This window comes from Hordeum vulgare, chromosome 6H (assembly GCF_904849725.1).
Source record: "Hordeum vulgare subsp. vulgare chromosome 6H, MorexV3_pseudomolecules_assembly, whole genome shotgun sequence".
NCBI lineage: Eukaryota > Viridiplantae > Streptophyta > Magnoliopsida > Poales > Poaceae > Hordeum > Hordeum vulgare.
The window spans coordinates 422,840,874-422,858,536 of NC_058523.1; the positions used below are offsets into that span (position 1 = coordinate 422,840,874).

At 43.6% G+C, this 17,663-nt stretch overlaps 1 protein-coding gene across 1 annotated transcript; it reads right to left on the reverse strand.

Annotated features, from left to right (window-relative positions):
• Window positions 1-5,077: 5,077 nt before the first annotated feature.
• LOC123401476 (mitogen-activated protein kinase kinase kinase YODA-like) lies at window positions 5,078-17,307 on the reverse strand. The gene is made up of 13 exons (XM_045095300.1): window positions 17,200-17,307; window positions 15,716-16,367; window positions 14,881-15,618; window positions 13,627-13,714; window positions 13,461-13,523; window positions 13,047-13,207; window positions 12,858-12,933; window positions 12,481-12,540; window positions 12,237-12,344; window positions 7,976-8,212; window positions 7,580-7,671; window positions 6,004-6,713; window positions 5,078-5,396 (listed from the first exon to the last, which is right to left on the reverse strand). Exons 2-12 carry the CDS (start codon window positions 16,210-16,212, stop codon window positions 6,197-6,199), a joined length of 2,637 nt encoding a protein of 878 aa, XP_044951235.1. The 5' UTR covers window positions 16,213-16,367; window positions 17,200-17,307; the 3' UTR covers window positions 5,078-5,396; window positions 6,004-6,196.
• Between the last annotated feature and the right edge of the window lie 356 nt (window positions 17,308-17,663).

Consider the following 17,663-nt stretch of genomic DNA (forward strand, 5'->3'; position numbering starts at 1 on the left):
ACAATAATGTCATCAACATATATGAGAACAAATATGGATGTGTTGGACTTGTTATAAATAAAGAACGAGGTGTCAGATTTACAAGGAACAAAGCCAAGTGCCTGCATTTTATGATAGAGAGAAGAATACCATGCTCTTGGAGCCTGCTTCAACCCATACACTGCTTTGCCAAGTTTTCACACATAAGATGGAGCACTTTTTACTTTCAGACCGAGGAGGTTGCTTCATATACACTTCCTCTTCCAGAACACCATGAAGAAACATGTTCTACACATCTAGCTGCCTAAGGCTCCATCCTCTGGAAACAACAATGGACAAAACAAGACGAATGGTGGCTGCTTCCACAACTGGACTAAAAGTGTCCTCACAATCTATGCCATATCTCTGTTTAAAACCTTTTGCAACAAGCCTAGCTTTATAACGATCAATGGTTCCATGAGACTTTCTTTTAATTATGAACACCCACTTGCAATCAATCAAATTTTTACATTGCTGTGGAGGAACCAAGTGTCGTGTTTTGTTTTTCTCTAGTGCCATGTATTCATCATGCATAGCTTTCTTCCATTTTTCATCACCAAGTGCTTCTTCAACTATAGTTGGTTTGCCTGGTTCACTTGTAGAACAAACCATACCATATTTGGTTATACGTTTGTAATTTATAGGTTTTGTTACTCCCTTTTGCAAGCGTGTGCGGCGTGGTGACGGTGTGGCTGAGTCCGTGGCCACAGAAGATCCACCAGGCTGTGCAGCAATATCGGCAGGAGCAGCCTCCGCCAGATCTCCTGCGACACCAAGTGGGACAACGGCGTCTATGGCGGCGGCAGAGGATCCCGGCCTCTGGACCGGCCCATCATTCTCCAATGATGGCAAGTCTGCACCGGGCCCCGCACCAGGGTCAAAGCTACTGGAGCAGCCTCGCACCCGCTGCTTCTAGCAGATTGGTTGGCCACGGTATCGCCCATCACCTCGGGCAGCCGCAGTACGCCAGGTGGCAGACGGCGATTGGTGCGGCACTGAAGTCCTCGCGCAGCCGGGAGGAGGTGGACTCGTGTCCATGTTGGAATCCTTGGCACGTGCACATGCACCTGCACCTGCGCACGTAGGCGCGCCCGTACCTGGGGCGACGGATCCCAAGGAGGATCCGATTTCCTGGCGGCGTGTTGATCCCGAGGAGGATTTGTCTCCCGTTTCGGGACACATGAAATAACGCCCAATTGTTGCGCTATTTTCTACAGTTTCATCGCTAGGAGTCCCTGTTTCATCAGCACAAATCTCATGCAAGGTATTAGCGGGATTAGTCAACAATTGATCATCAATATTATTTCCCCCTTGATCAATACCGGTGAGATGCGAAGGTAAAAAGATAATTTCTTTGCGAAGGGGTGCACCGGCATTAGGATGAAGATCAGCAAAGGGAAATTTGGTTTCGTCAAAAACAACATCTCGAGATATTTAGACATGATCTATAGAGACATCTAAACATTTGACACCTTTGTGTTGAGCACTGTAGCCAAGGAAGACAAATTGTGTCGAGCGAAACATGAATTTGCGATTATTATAGGGACGGAGATTGGGCCATCATGCACATCCGAAAACACGAAGAGATTTGTAGTCTGGTTTTTCATGGAGAAGTTTTTCTAACGGAGTTTCATTGTTGATGACACGGCTAGGAAGCATATTTATGATATGAACAGCCGTGAGAAAAGCTTCATCCCAGAATTTTAGAGGCATGAAGGCTCCTGCGAGAAGGGAAAGGCGGACCTCAACGATGTGTCGATGCTTGCGTTCAACATACCCGTTTTGTTGGTGTGCATGAGGGAATGACACATGATGTGAGACGCCAAGGGTTTCGAAGAAGGAATTTAATTTCTCATACTCTCCCCCCCCCCTAATCAGATTGCACAACAATGATCTTGTTGTCAAACTTGCATTCAACAAGAGCTTGAAAGTTTTGAAAAACTAGAAACACATCGGATCGTTTTTAAGGAGATAGATCCAAGTGAACTTACTGAAGTCATCAATGAAACTGACGTAATAGGTGTGTCTACCAACAGAGTTAGGGGCCGAACCCCAAACGTCAGAGAAAATGAGTTGCAACGGTTTGGTAGAAACACTAGTGGATATATGATATGGTAATTGATGACTCTTAGCTCTTTGACATGAACCACAAATAGTCTCATTATGCTCACCAACAAACGGGAGCTTATTTTTTCCTAAGCAAGCTTTCAACTAAAGAAAAAGAAGCATGTCCTAGCCTATCATGCCACCGTGTTGACGAAAGCTTGAAAACACCATAGGCTTGTTTATTGAATCTTCTATGCGCCGGAATCAACGGATAAAACCCTCAAACACATCTACCTGAACATAGGATTTTATTTGTTGCCTGATCCTTGATCAAAAACAAATATGGATGAAATTCGAGGAAGACATAATTATCAATGGCAATACGATGGAGAGAAATGAGATTTTTATCGACACTAGGGACATGCAAAATTTTCTTGAGATGAATTTTACGACGAGGGGTACTAAAAATTGAATGACCAATGTGAGTTATCCGCATACCTTCTCCACTCGCCGTGTGGATTTGATCTTTTCCACGATACCTTTCCTTCATGGTCACTTTCTCGAGTTTGTTAGTGATGTGATTGGTGGTCCCGCTATCGATGTACCAGTTGGTGTCGATGCCATAAGAGCCGTTGGCCGCCACAACGACCTTGTCATCATCTTGGGAGTCGTCCTCGTCTTCATCTAGTGGTACCAACAATCTTTTGCAGTGTGGCCCGGCTTACCGCAGATCTGACAGCGTAGCATGTCGGGGCGCGTTCTACCAGAGCCACCACCACGGCGACCCTTGTTGTCGGATCGTCCACCGCCACCGCCGTTGGACCTCCCCCTGCCACGGGCGGTTCCACGAGAGCGAGAGCCACCACTGCGACCACGAGAGGCGGCGTTTGGAGAGGACTTGAAGTTGCTACCGCCCGCGTCGTGGAACTGCGCCATGAGTTGATCGAAGTTGCTGAGTATGGAGAAGATCTCATCAAAGGAGGCGGGGCTGACACGGGCGTCGAGGGTCGAGACCAAGGGTTGGTAGTCCAGGTCCAGCCCGTGAAGGATGTACGAGATGAGTTCGTCATCCTGGATGGGTTTGCCAGCCGCAACCAGCTCGTCAGCAAGGCCCCGCATGAAGGTGAAGTAGGCGGTGGCGAACTGGGTATCCGTGCGCATTGATGAGCGAGGGACGGATGTTGTTGATGCGGCTCAGCGACTGCGACAAGTACATGCTCGCCAGCGTCGTCCAGAGTGCCTGCATCGTGGTGATCGTGGTCACTGTGACGAGCACCTCCTTGGAGAGGTTGCTCAGCAGGTAGCCAAGCACCTGTTGATCCTCCCGTACCCAGATAGGGTGGAGAGGGTTGGGCTCGAAGTTCTCTTTGTCGTCTTTGTCCTTGAGGACGAGAAGCTTAACCGGCTCCGGCGCGGTGCCGTCGACGTAGCCGAAGACACCGGCACCACGCAACTGTGGCGTGATCTATGTGCGTCATAGCACGCAGTTCGTGCGGGAGAGTTTCTCAATAACCTACCCACTGAGGCTAGGATGAGAGTCCGGAGGAGGAAGACATAGCTTCGGCACGATTGGAATCAAGGATGGCTAGATGAGAAGTAGGAAGGCTCTGATTACCATATGCGTTGGCGAAAACGTCTTGCCCTAGCTAGGCGACGTGTTGCATGTTATATAGAAGGGCGCAATAACCCTGATAGGGCATACATAAGTTGGTTGGAGGAGATAAGAGAGATACAACTTGAAGAAGAAGAAAGAGAAGGAGATAAAGTCGATTATAATTGGGATAGATCCCGCAACTAATCTACCTCCTAAACTAGCTCCTAAACTATATGTTCTATCACATATCTGTCGGTGCATATGTATCTGTTTAACACCAACCACAGCCTGAACATGAGCAGCATGTTTCTCTCACTACAATCTCCAGCGAGGTTACTCTACCGCTACAATTTGCCTACCATTAGCCTAGATTACCACATCAATACATTTCATGTTTAGACTATGTATTTTTCGCTACAAACAAATGTTATTTACGTGTGATATTCATGGGTATGATCGATATGTATAGATTTGTATGTCTTCGGAATTTTGATAAAAAGTGTGGTTGTACAGGACGTTTGAGGGACCGTCCGGGGTTGTGTCCGAGGCTCCAAGCACGTCAGCACACGTTTAAGGGACAGATTTTTCAAGTCCTAGATGCTCTAACCCGCGGCATGCATGCACGCTGCGTAATTCTAAATATAAAATCATTTAAAGATTTCATAAAAAGACTACATACGAAATAAAATAAATAAATCTACACTTTAAAATATAACCAGATACATCCGTATGTTGTTTATAATGAAATTTCTAAAAGGTCTATATTTAGAAACGGAGTATGAAGTTAGCAACATGAAGTTAGCAACAGCGCCATGCTTGGCTGGATGCCTGGATCTGCTACGATACTGGATGCATGGATCGACGGAGCAGCTGGAAGAGAGGCGGCGCCGGCGGCGATTCTCTTCTTCCATCGTGAAGTGGGGTCTCCAAAAGCAGATTACAGACACTCTCTGCAGGACAAAACTGGCTCCACTGCAACCGTCAGGGATAGCGCGGTGCCTCTGGACTGTGTGGACTGTGGACTGACGATCATGGAATGGAAGGCGTGACACACAATGCCTACAAGCCTACAACTACCGTATTCACTTTAAGAGAAACATTTCAGTTCCGATGCCCAATTTGGACAAGCCGCATAAACTCACTGAAACTGAAAAGCGTGATGCCGCGCGCCTCCCTGGACTGGGAGTAGACTTCACCAGAGCAGCTAAACACGAGCAACAAGAACAAATTATACTCCCTCCATTTCCAAATATAAGTCTTTTTAAAGGTTCCACTACATACTGCATACGTAAGTATATAGACATATTTTAAAATATAAATTCATTCATTTTACTTCGTATGTAGTCACTAGTGAAATCTCTACAAAGACTTGATATTTAGGAACGGAGGTAGTACCAACGTAACACGACAAACAAGAAATGATGGACGAACGACTTTAGATGATGTTTAAGTTTGATCAAACATCCAAATCTTTGTACAATTTCCAGGTCACATGGAATGAGATGCATAGATGTTCATATTTGGTAATAACAACTGGATGGTTCAGTTGCGCTCATGTGAGGTTCCTTTTGTACAAGGGAGTTTCGATGGCGTCCGAACCACATAAGACAGAAAAGAAGATGCAGATACGGGCACAGCAGCACCACAAATTTTGGATCATTTGGTGTAAAGACGCTCTAATGTACAATTGCAGACCAGGTAGTCGGTCTACGCCTCTTCCTGATAGGGCAAGCCTCATCTGCAAATTAGGAATGCAGCGTTAATTAACATGGATTCTTCTGATAAAGACGGGATTCAATGTCTACAAAATGTATTAAAAAAAACTCAAGTCTAGAGGGTGATGTTGGAGCTCTCCAAGAGATAAAATGATGAATATATAACAATAGATCGGGCATTGTTTCAGGATTTTACCGACAGTAACTCAACTTGTAGAGTAACAGTTTAGCAACTAAAGATTTTGTGCCTTCAATAAACGAGGGAAAATAAAGCATTGATGGTAATAAATTGCTCATTGGTAACATATACTCCCTCCGTTCCTAAATATAAGTCTTTCTAGAGATTTTACTAGTAGACTACATACGGATGTATATAGACATACTTTAGAGTGTAGATTCACTCATTTTGCTTTGTATGTAGACCCCTAGTAAAATCTCTTCAAAGACTTATATTTAGGAACGGAGGGAGTATCATATAGCCAGTGAAGGTGTAAAAGATGTTGATGCTGTAAATATTGAATATCACTTCTTTGTTCTACATGGCCGAATGTAAAACTTCCTACTCAAACTCTTGAAAATTTATAAATGTTGACCGTGATAATTCTCAGGAATGTCTGACAAGGGACGTACCTTTAGTTGAAATAATGGAAATCACTTTGGAGAGTCTATATGAATTGTCAACTGTCAGCATCTGTAATAATTAGTGGATATCCTTCTTGTATTATGATACAATTCCAGGTCTTAAGAGAGAGATGGGCAAACTAGCATTCGAGATATCTCATCAAACTCGACTCAACGCTATCGCGCAATCTTTGCTTCAGAATCAATGACCATGGTTGCGCACAAGGCGCTGATTACCAGATGTCAAGTCCAGTGAAGGTTTTAGCCTCCCGTGACTCCCAGAGCCATGCTGAGAAACATGCTTGGAAGGCAATGTCATAGCATTCAAATCTTGCACATTGAGCCGTCTCATTTTTCCAGACTGAGGTCTCAGAATGTCACATTCAGAGATCACCCTGTCCTGAGTGACTGCCGAGAATTGCTGTGCCCTACCAAAATGACCAAGGACCGGATCCGGAGGCCGGGCAGGCAAGTTTTTATCAACGCCTCTCGGTGCAATTGTGAATCCCTCATTGCTGTAATCTGGTTGTCTAGCATGGCTAAAAGGAATAGCTCCATTGACACCTGACACAGGACTGGAAGCACCAGAAGTAGCTCTGGGGCTAGAAATCGGAGACGGTGACATTCTACCATTTTGATGTTGTGGAGATCTTGACCTTAGAAGAGGGCTTCCACACGGAGAAACTGGGCAAGATGTATTACTCCGAATATGAATCCCACTGCAGAGCACCAGTAATTAGAGGGTGGGTATTATTATGCAGATATAAAGAAAAATCATCGGGTGCATGTTTTCTGACAAAAAGTACAGAACTAAGTTTTTTTTTTTTTTTTGTGGGGAACAGAACTAAGTTGTTAGACTGCAGGAAAAATGCAACAGCAATGTGATAGCTTTATATACTGCTTAAGTGATAGCTTTTTTCTTTTACACTGCTTCAGTGTTTATAATGGAGTCGATTGCAGTTTACATAAATGAAAAAGGAGGGACAACACAAAAATCAAGTACAATCAAGTATTTTTATTTGTTTGTATTTGTAATTTCATACATTGGTCTTTTTATCTACGGTACAGTACGACCAAAATTACAAACTGGAAGTATATGAAGGCAACTGTTAAAAAAGTACATAGCAGAAAATAGTACTCCCTCTGTAAACTAATATAAAACCGTTTAGCCCACTAAGTAAACGGTTTTATATTAGTTTACAGAGGGAGTAGTTCAGTAAAATATGGAATAGTGGTGTTAATTGCAACAGTTTGTTTTGAAAATTCACCTAATTTATCCCTGATCAAACTAGAAAACAAAGTTCTGCTATGAAAATGATTGCTTCAAATTATATTTCAGGGTGAAACATCTCCCAAGAGATATATATTGGTTACTGCTCGTTTAGGGAAGCAAGCTCCCTTCTGGTAAAAAGGATTTGGGTGGAAGGTTGAGCGCCCCATAACGTTTAGAAGCATGTTTTTTTAACGGTTAGAAATCTTCCTATTCTAAGACTGACTGGGCTTTCTCCTGGATCAAAATGGAGCAGCTCGCCAAATTCGGACACACACCAAAGCACATGAATGCAGTAAATGCTGAATGGTTCACCTGTTTGTTGAAGAAAACTTGGCAGCTCTTCTTTGGTAAATGGATTGCCCTTCCAAGCCCAAAGAGTGCATATTTTTGGCCTGCCTAACCACCTGGAATATCAAAAGAAACACACAAAATATAAGCCATGCAGATGAAATATTAAAAATAAAACAAGAGTCAAATGAGGCCTACAATAATCAAGTAGATCACTCGGCAAAATATATCCGTGCAACCCTTCTATTATATTCGAGGGACAAGGTGAAACAAATGGAAGGAATGTAAGGAGAATAAACTGGGAACGCCTAAATTTATGAAATTTGCAGAATTCTCTATACTCATCTGCCTGCTGAACAAGCAGGATGATTATTTAGCCCAAGAATAACACCTCATTCACTAACACTCAACGATTAGTACCTTAGAACTTGGTTTGCAAGATATAGCAGCCAATTGTTCCAATGGAACAGAGGCGGCTGGTCTTTCAAGTGGTGACGCACTTCGTACAAATGAATGCTGCAAAAGATCCACTGCTGTTGGACGGCTAGATGGATCACGTTGCAGGCACTGTCGTATGAAATCCTTGCCCTCTTCAGAAAGGTGGTCCGGTATTGGTGGAAGCTCCTTGCTGTTCCCTATCTTGAACATTGCAGCAATCTAAAAAAAGGAGAAAATATCATGTCAGCATCCAGGTTTAAATAATAATAAAAATATTCGGAAGTTTCTTAAATGAAATTGGAAGTTATTTCTTGATATGCCTCAAGGAAAAAAATATAGTTAATAAAGGCGCGCCTAGGTGGGCGCTTAAGCTCGTCTAGGCTCTAGGTGATAGCAAAACGCCTAGTGCTTAATGTACGTTTTGGCCAGAAAAGCGCACAATTAACGCCTAGCACCTTTTGTAACCTTGAAACTATGCCACTGAGTTCACTTTTTGGTCCCTTTCGTGCCACTTCCAACCATGTGCCACTTCCAGCCTTCTGTGAAGTGGGCTGCAAAAGGAGAGCACCTACAATCTCCACCAGACCACCGCCAGCCTATCCTGCCCAGGCTTCATTGGATCAGATAAGATGGTAGCACTCCAAGATCTTTTGAGTGCACAAGCAAGAAGACAGACAGGATGGGGGAGTTGACATGCACCATAAGTTTTTTTTAGGGCAAGATAAGATTGGTATTTGACAAGAAACTGAGAACTTTTCAAGGGTTAACTGCAGCTGGGCCAAACAGAGCTGTGGCAGTGACACACCACAGCCAAAATTCTAATTAGGTAGCATAGAAAGGGAAAAAATCAATAAAGGGCACTCTTTATTGACACATGATGTCACTTCAAGGGGAAACAAATAAAAGGAAAAAGGATGCACAAAGCCAAAAAAGGAAAAGAAAAGTAAAGTGACCCACAGGGGTCAGGGCAAGGCGAACGACCCACCGCAGCAAAACATCAACTACTACCACCGCTACTGACAACACCCGGACGACGAGAAGGTTCCCCAACAGCAATGCCTTCAGCAAGGAAACGGTGCATGAACGCCATTGTTGGTGGATCCAACCATGTGGGTTCTCACCCAGAAGAGAAAGTCCGAGCAAAGATTCCGAAAGTGCCTTCAACAAGAGGGCGTAATGCTACTGCCAAGTAAAATCAGTGAAGGTCAGACCTAGGGTTTTCACCACGCAAAATGAGACCTGGTACTCAAAGAGTACCACCATAGACGAAGTCCCCTCTATTGCCGCCACCAACTTGCCAAAGAAGAAGTCCTGCTGTAATGTTCCAATCAGCACCAGAACATGTACCATAGTGAACTCCACACATCGGGCATTTGCTGAGACGTCAGATCCACCAACGCAGACGTCGAGCGTGCTAACACCCGCCGATATGAGGTACAACCCCACCATCACCGGAACACGACAGATGCCCAAGATGGTCCATCATGTGGGCGGGAAGCATGCAGTAGCTTGGCTCATGAAACCCGACGACCAAAGTCGCGCGCACCACCGCCAAGCATTCACCACTGCCAACCCCATCGGCCTACACATGCCGACAGGTGACCACCAGAAGGAGGCTGACGCGCAAAGCCAAACATGCCAAAAAGACACGCACTCCTCCTCTCGGGTCACACCGGCTGGAGACCAAAGACAGGGAGACCTCAGGGGAGCCGGTCATTACTGGATCAGGCCGGCTTAGCATGGGTTACCTTTCTAGCAACCAATTAGGAAATGGAAAAAAAAAGTGGCATATAAGGAACTAAAAGGGTACGCACGTCTTCCTCGTGTGGTTCTGTTTCTGCCACGTAGACGCAGGCAACACAAGCAAAGACGGGGGACTACAGCATCACCGGTGTAAGGTTAGGGAAGGAGGTGGTGGGGCACACTTTGCCGCGTCGCCCCTAATCGCAATGGATTGATAAACAACATGAAAAAAAATTGAGACCAACCCAAGGGCTAACCCTTGTTGGCTTTTATTTATAGGAGAAACTCCGCGAGCACCGCAAGTTAGAGCCGAGGCTCGAACCCGGGCGGGCTGGCAGCTATCCCAGCTGCCCAGCCAACAGGTCGACGCCCCGTCCTCTTGATAAACAACATGTACAAATAAGGAAACCAGATGCAGTATCTAGTAATTGCAAGTTTTGTTCACGCAAATCTAGGAAACCAAGGACTCATCCCTGGCTCCGATAAGCATGGTTTTTAAGGCGACGCATTACCGCTTTAGGGAGGGGGAGCGTTTTGACGCCTAGGCGACGACTAGGCGGACGCTTTAGGCGCCTAGGAGCCCAAAGCGGTCGATTTTCTAAAGCGGAGGGGGAGCACTCTGACGCCTAAGCGACGCTTCAAGGACGCCTTGAAAACAAGGCCGATAAGAAATCCACCAACAACTTTAGGTTCAATATCAGAGTGGCTGCGTGAAGGGAGGCGAGAGGACATAGCATGGCGGCACGGCGTGAGTATCAACCATCGTCCGAGGCGCTACATGAGCAAAGGCATGAGACTGGGAAAGGAAGGGCATGGGGGCTAGGCTACATTTCCATCCCCGGTATTATTTAATTTTACCGTGTGGCGCACATGCTCGGTCGCTGCGCCGCGGACCCAGCATTCGGTAGGTCCTGTGGCAGTCAAAGCAAATGTAACTTCACTCCATGAACTTGATCCAACGGCCAAGATTTGCTGGAGCCAGCTTGGATGGCCATGAATAGGCAGAGCAGGGAGGAGCTGCGAGAATAGCTTTTCTAAGTGCTTAAGAATATGTAATTATTTTCTCCAAATTTATTCTGTTTACCAATCCGCTGAAAGTTTACATCCAACCATGTGGTGTTAGCCTCCAGTCAAGTGGGCCGCAAAAGGATGGAATTGCCATTTCTCAATCCTTCATCTTCCTCTTCGTCCTGGCTGGTAGAGTACTACCTACAACCTCCACCCGCAATCGGCCGGCCTCCTCTGACCGGACTTTACAGGACCCAAAGCTCGTCTGCCTTGCACTGGACAAGGTGACAGCACTCCAAGATCTAGTAATTTTTTCAAAAGAAATAAAAGATCGGAGAAGGTGTGTTCTGCGTACCCACTACTGCAGAAAAGGAAAATTATGACATGCATATAGGAAAGGAAAAACACAGAGAGCAAACAAGTGTTTGCTCGTATAGACAAGAATCAAGTAACATCTTATAAAATCCAAAAGTACAGCAAATAACACCAAACATGATAGGATTAGGTCAATATAGGAATGGCACAACAACAATTCAAGCAAATTCTTCAACTGATAAGAAATTCAGAGTGAAACTAACCCCCTGGCTGCTCTTTGAATAAATTTGGGACGCGCAATGTTTTAAATCGTGTTTTCCGTGGCTTCGCGGCTAGGTCTAAGCTATGGCTACGATAACTATTGTGAAAGCTATTTCCAATAGTGCTTTGTTATTAAAGTATACAAAACATCAAAATATTAGAAAAGTCACAGTAAAAAGAAGTAAGAAACCGTAGTAATTTAGACGTACCATTGAATCAGACAAAGCAGCATTATAAAAACTCAAAAAAGCCTGCACCGACGCAAGATTGTGTGTATATATATATACATTCTGGGTTTAGTTTATAACTAAAACTGAAGACAACCTCCTGTTTTGGCCCATTTTCACTTACAAAGGAACGGCGTAAGCTATAGCTATTTCCGCTCTGAGGCAAACAGCGCAGCTATTTATTTCGGCGGTGGCCTTAGCTAGAATAGCGGTATTAGGTGCCATAGCATACCTTTTAGGCTACAAAAAAAGCTATAGCACAGCAATAGCTAGCTTTTCTTGTTCTGTTTCTTGTTTCGACCCTGCCCCGCTTCGGCATGTAAATAACTTTTGTTCCTGCTTTTGAACACAACGTGACGCAAAGCTTCTGCGTTCTCTCTCAAAAAAAGAATCTAGCTATTTAAGATACTGGGAAATGCTTTGTCACACACGTTCAAAATTCAAGTACGCGCACCATAAGAGATATACCTTTTGTGAAGGCACACCATAATAGTTATCCAACTATACATGATAAATTATAAGGGCACTGAGATAATTAAGGTAAAACAACTAGCCATGCTGAACTACTGACTATAATGCAGCAACAACAAAGATATGCATCATGCATGTTACATAGCAGCTTCTCCCTTGCAGACAAATTTATACTCCATGAACAAATATAAATTGTAGCTTCAAAATCTGGTACTAACCCCTTCATATTCGCTCCATGGAGGTTTTGAGGTAGCCATCTCTAGAACTGTGCATCCTAAACTCCATATGTCAACAGCAAGGTTGCATCCGCTAGAATTCTTTATAACCTGCATATTTGTTACATACTTTGCTGTTAGAGAATGATAAAAAAAAGTTGCATTTTGAAACAGTGAAGGGATGATACATATAAATTAAACAAAAATAGCTGAAGAAGTGATGGAAAAACAAGATTTGGAGCAATACCTCAGGAGCCATCCAGTATGGGCTACCCTTAAGTGAGAAAGGACACTGCTGCCCATTGATCTAAAAAAACAGAAAGCAAGCTTATACAAGTTCATGACTTGTGAGTAAACAAAAAAAGAATCATATTTTGAGAGAGAGAAAACCCTTCTTCAAGTAAGTCAGCAGATATGTTGGGATAGCAAGGACCTAATTAAAGTAGTTGTTTCTATCCAAGAGGTTGAGTGTGGTTGCCATGAGTGGAGGAGCACACAAGGGTAACAATAAAATAATGTACACCATTTCCTTCTATGAAGATTGTTTATGGCACTATAGTTAATAATATTCACATTAAAATTTCGAGCTAGTATTTACAGATGAAAAATGAATAGAAATTTTACGTGTTTCGCCATTCCGAAGTCGGCAAGCTTTACGCGGCCTTTAGGGTCTACTAATATGTTTGCACCTTTAATATCCCTGAAATTTTAGAAAGAGCATAAATAAACACAAAAATTCAAAGTAAATTACAACTTAGCAGCATACCTAAATTAGACTAAACAAGTAATCAACAAAAGTAAATGGAACACTACCTGTGAACTGTATTCGTCGCATGCAAATAAGCTAAGCCCAAAAGTATTTGCTTAGTATAATTCCGAATTGCTTGTTCACCAAACTGTCCATACTCCTGGAGAAGCTTGTGGATGGACCCACCGGACACAAACTCCAGGTATATATAAAGCTTATCTTCAACCTATTTTGGATACATGGATAATGACAAGATATCTTTAGAAAGATACACAGAGGTGCAGAACTACAGACAAAGGTGAAGTTTAGGAAATTATGCATGTCTCTGTATTTTTTTCCCACGATTAGAAAAGGATTCCGACAATATAAACTGTTTAGCTACAGATGTAATGAGAAAAAAGTGCAAGTAACAATTACAAGAATATGAGCTTTGTTGATACTATTAGTAGGAAATAACAACTGATGGGAATAGGTTATACCGTTTCAGATCCATAGTATCGTACAATATTTGGATGTTGCAGACGGCTCAGAAGTGATATTTCCTGAGGATTGAACCAATAACATCGAAAAAGATAAGATTAAAAAATGTCAATCAAAAATCTGAGCTGTGACTACTAAGTGTAAACATGGAAAAAATGGGCATACCTGGTCCAACTGTTTTGCACTCTCTTTTGACTTAGGATCATCTGAGAAAAGGGTAACCTCCTTCATTGCACACATTTGGCCTCTATCACTGAAACAACAATCATACAGATGACAAAAAAAGCACAAAATTTAGGCGATGAAGCAAAGGACGAGCAATCGCAATGAAACTATTTAAAACAAGAGAAATTTTAAAAGCGCCCCCAGTTGTCACTGCCCCCTCCCCCCCCCCCTCCCTGATGGTACTTTTCTGTCGTTTTCAACCAGGACCTCAACAAAAATGAAGCAGTTTGGACATACAGATCTCTCGCGTACCAAGTCTGTAATCTAAGGTTTTAAACACGACAGAGGAAAGTAAGAGCAAGCAGATAGAATATAAGTAGAAAAAATGAGTTTTTACTTAGCGTGATGATTAACATGCTGGCTGGTATTTTAGTTACTATTTCTCCTCTAGTATTTTTTCATTAAAATTAGTGAAGAAAGTAATGGAAGGCATCTAGGGGAATTGAGATACTTGTGAAATGTGTGCACACCACAAAATAAGCTGTGGGGGTGTCTTTAAACTCAGAAGTTACATGTAGGAGTGTGTGCAATTTTACCTTAATATAAAGGTAGCTCGAGTGTTGGTCGGCTCTGACACACAACATTGTCACAAGACCACTTTAATGGAGTAATGAGGACATAATTCAACATAAAACCAACTAAGATAATTTATTATTCCAACAGTTACAAGATAATAAAATGTTTTAGCATTAAGTTATTGTCATAGAGTAGTTTACATTCTAGGCTATCAAGACAGGATATTTATGTTAGTGAATCTATTAAAAAATGCTAATGTATTAATCATTTAATTGTCATATTCGATATGGTTTGCATATGCAGTTTGAGAAAGGAGCATGCCGGAGAAATATTACAAGAGTTAACTGAAGAGGATTAGTCAGACTGTAGGGTATTCTCTTGTAAAGGTAGCAGTATATAAACACCCACATGAGAAATAAATAGCATATCAATAAGCATTCAAAGTACAGAAAATGCGATCACAAGAAAAAACAAGATTTCTCCAGACAGTCTTTTAACATCTACTCCCTCCGTAAAGAAATATAAGAGCGTTTAGATCACTACTTTAGTGATTTAAACACTCTTATATTTCTTTACAGAGGGAGTACGTTTTTTATGGAAAGCATGCCATGTGTGCAGTTGTCATACTCATACATATTGAATTGAACATCTTCCAGCTTCAATCATGGAAAGACATACCTGTTAAAGCCAGCATATACATGGCCGAATGTGCCACGCCCAATCAGCTTTCCCTTCTTCCACCGTGGTCCAGGACTGGGTGGATTCTCTGCTCTACCAGGACTACGAGATATAGGACTTGTTGGTGCAGAGTTGTTCGGTAAAAATGGGGAACTGTTAGAGATGCTTAATGGTGGAAGGGGCAATCGGTGGGTTTGCCTTTTCTTCCCCTCATCACGCCGGTTAGTTGGAGATTCAGGTACCACCCCACCAGCCCTTGGATGCAACGGGGAGACACTTCCACTATGCACCCTTGAACTTGGACCAGGACTCGTCATTCTTGGGCTTGGAATTGGTGAACACTCTGGACTACCTCGGCTAGGTTGCCAAAAGAACTGAGCTAGCATATCACCTCCCACTGAATTATGCCCAGATGTTTGCCCTGAACCTGGACTGGAGCACTGACCAGACCCAAGGAAAACTACCTCTGGCTGAGGCTTCACCGCCCAAAAAGCTGAAGTTGGAATCTGGTCAGGAAATATTGTTCTTGGGCTTTGAGAAGGGCTTGACATCAAACTATTTGGAGCACTCTCAAGAGCAACTTGTCGTGAATTTTGCAAACTAGGTTGGTAACTGTCAGTGACAGCACCACTTGGAGATGTCGACAGAATTTGGTTACTAGGAAAAGCATTTCTTGGTTTTGTCACTTCCTTGGTGCTCCATCTGGTGGTAGCACCTGAACACTTTTTACGCACGCCACTTCAAAAATAGAACATTGAGGAGTCATAACGATGTCTTCGAGTGATTACAGCAACAAGAGATGTTGTTGAATGAAAAGGGGAACTAAGGATCATACCTTGAACTACTCGGTGCTGTAACATTGGTCACCTCATTTCCTGCGGGGCTCTGAAGTTGAGAATCTGCACGATCATCACTGTCAATAGAACTGTTGCTGGAGATAGAAGCAGTTGCAAGCCGGTTCAGGGCTGGCAGTGGTAGTTGATGTCCTGTACCACTCTTCTCCAAAACGGGCTTTGAGTCGGGTTTATCAGATACAATACGTCTCACTCCAGCACGTGATCTAGGAAGAGGGAGTGGTTGTGCATGTGCTCTATCTGTTGCAAAGCTTTGACAGCGAGAAACCTCTTTTGAAGGGGATGTTGAGCGTGAATGGGCAGTAGACCAGCAACGCTTCTCAGCAGTATGGTCTTTATCACGTCTGCGACCCCCTCGTGATTTTGTGCTCCCCTTTTGCTCACTTGGACTTATGAACCGCTGAAATGTGTCAATTAGATTTTCTGTGGCCGACTTCTTTACTTCTTTGGACGAAGACCTTCCCCACCATGGTGGCATATTGAATAAGAAATAAGTTGCAGAGGAATTAACTGAGCTATATATTTATAGTGAAGTCCTGCAGTTTAATAAACTATCATGTTCTGCCAAACAGTTGATGGATTGGGGCATCCATTTCCCCAGTGGACCAACAAAACCCCTCCACACAACAGAATCTGAAACGTAGAGATTTCTTGTTAGTGCCTGTTCATGTTGAGACCAATGCTCAATGCCTGCTTCATCCCAAATAGTTAAATCAAATTCATAACAAGCATCACATAAATAACAGCAATGAGCATAAGCACACAGCATCATGACATTATTACGACAACTGAAAGAAAACAATAATTTTCAATATATGAGTGCATGATATTGTTGAGCGGATCAAGGTGATGCATGCTTTACTGGTTAGATTTTGGTGAATCTAGATGTACACTCGGAATTTTAAAATCACATTTATTTGAACAGAATAAATGCCATGCCAAGTATGTAGAATCATTTTTACACTCGTAAGGTACTTGTTGCAGCGCTGCCTGCTGCCCTGCTCATCCAAAAACGGAAGGGTGTGTCTAAGGTGGAAAGATTCCAAAAATCTGGAGATCTGAAGACTTTGGGTTAAGGCCATTCGATAAGTTACCAACATCTTGATATTTATATGTTGGGGCCTTGAGGGGTTGTTGAACATCTTGAGAATGTATGCCGATAAAGAATTAATAACTACGGCAAATTATAACAAAACCAGCTTTGGGCAAAATGTTGAGTTGCAAGCAAACAGTAATTCATCTCAATCCTGAAGAACGTGCCATACCAAGGGCTGTAGTCCGTCACGCAACAATTCGACCCATTCTTATGGTTGAAACGTCTTAATAGCTGATCGTTCACATGTGCAGGCCTCCGCAAAGAGCTCCATGACAAAATGTGCATTCAAGCAGACGCGGGCGGATCTAGATGGTGGCCGCCCAGAGATTGTGGGGCTCTAACTAATCGCAGGAGAAAACAAGCTCGTACCTCGAACCCAATGGCCAACGACTGCGGACGGGGCGGGGGCAGCAGGAGCGCGATGCCGCGACGAGGACGGACGGGAGCGGACGGCGGCGGCGGCGTGCGGAAGAGGACGGGGTGCCGGCGCCGGGCGGGATTGAGGCGCCGGCGGTGACGCGGAGCTACGGGCGGTGGAGTGGGGGGGGGGGGGGGGGGGAGATTTGAGCCGCGTTGGGTTTGGGTTGGTAAAGCCACTCTCACTCTCAGGAGCCGGTAGTCGGGAGGAAGAGGAAAGGGAGTGTTTTTTTCTCTTGAGTTGGGAACAAGAGGCACGGGGAAGACGAGACGGGGGTAATATTTTCTATTTTTAGATTTTTACCAGGAACGGCAGGAGCTTCATTTTTGCTGAAAAAACTGTCAGCCGCCGTGAAACATGATGAGCGGTAGAGAGCTTAGCAAGGAAAGAAGCAAGCCAAGTAACGGACTGCACT

Excerpts from the sequence above, each read along its gene's own strand:
- LOC123401476 (XM_045095300.1), bottom strand. The coding sequence starts at position 16,212 with ATGCCACCATGGTGGGGAAGGTCTTCGTCCAAAGAAGTAAAGAAGTCG. Across the intron at positions 13,715-14,880 it reads GTATATGCTGGCTTTAACAG|TGATAGAGGCCAAATGTGTG; the intron begins GTATGTCTTTCC and ends TTGTTGTTTCAG. Across the intron at positions 7,672-7,975 it reads CTTGCAAACCAAGTTCTAAG|GTGGTTAGGCAGGCCAAAAA; the intron begins GTACTAATCGTT and ends TTGATATTCCAG.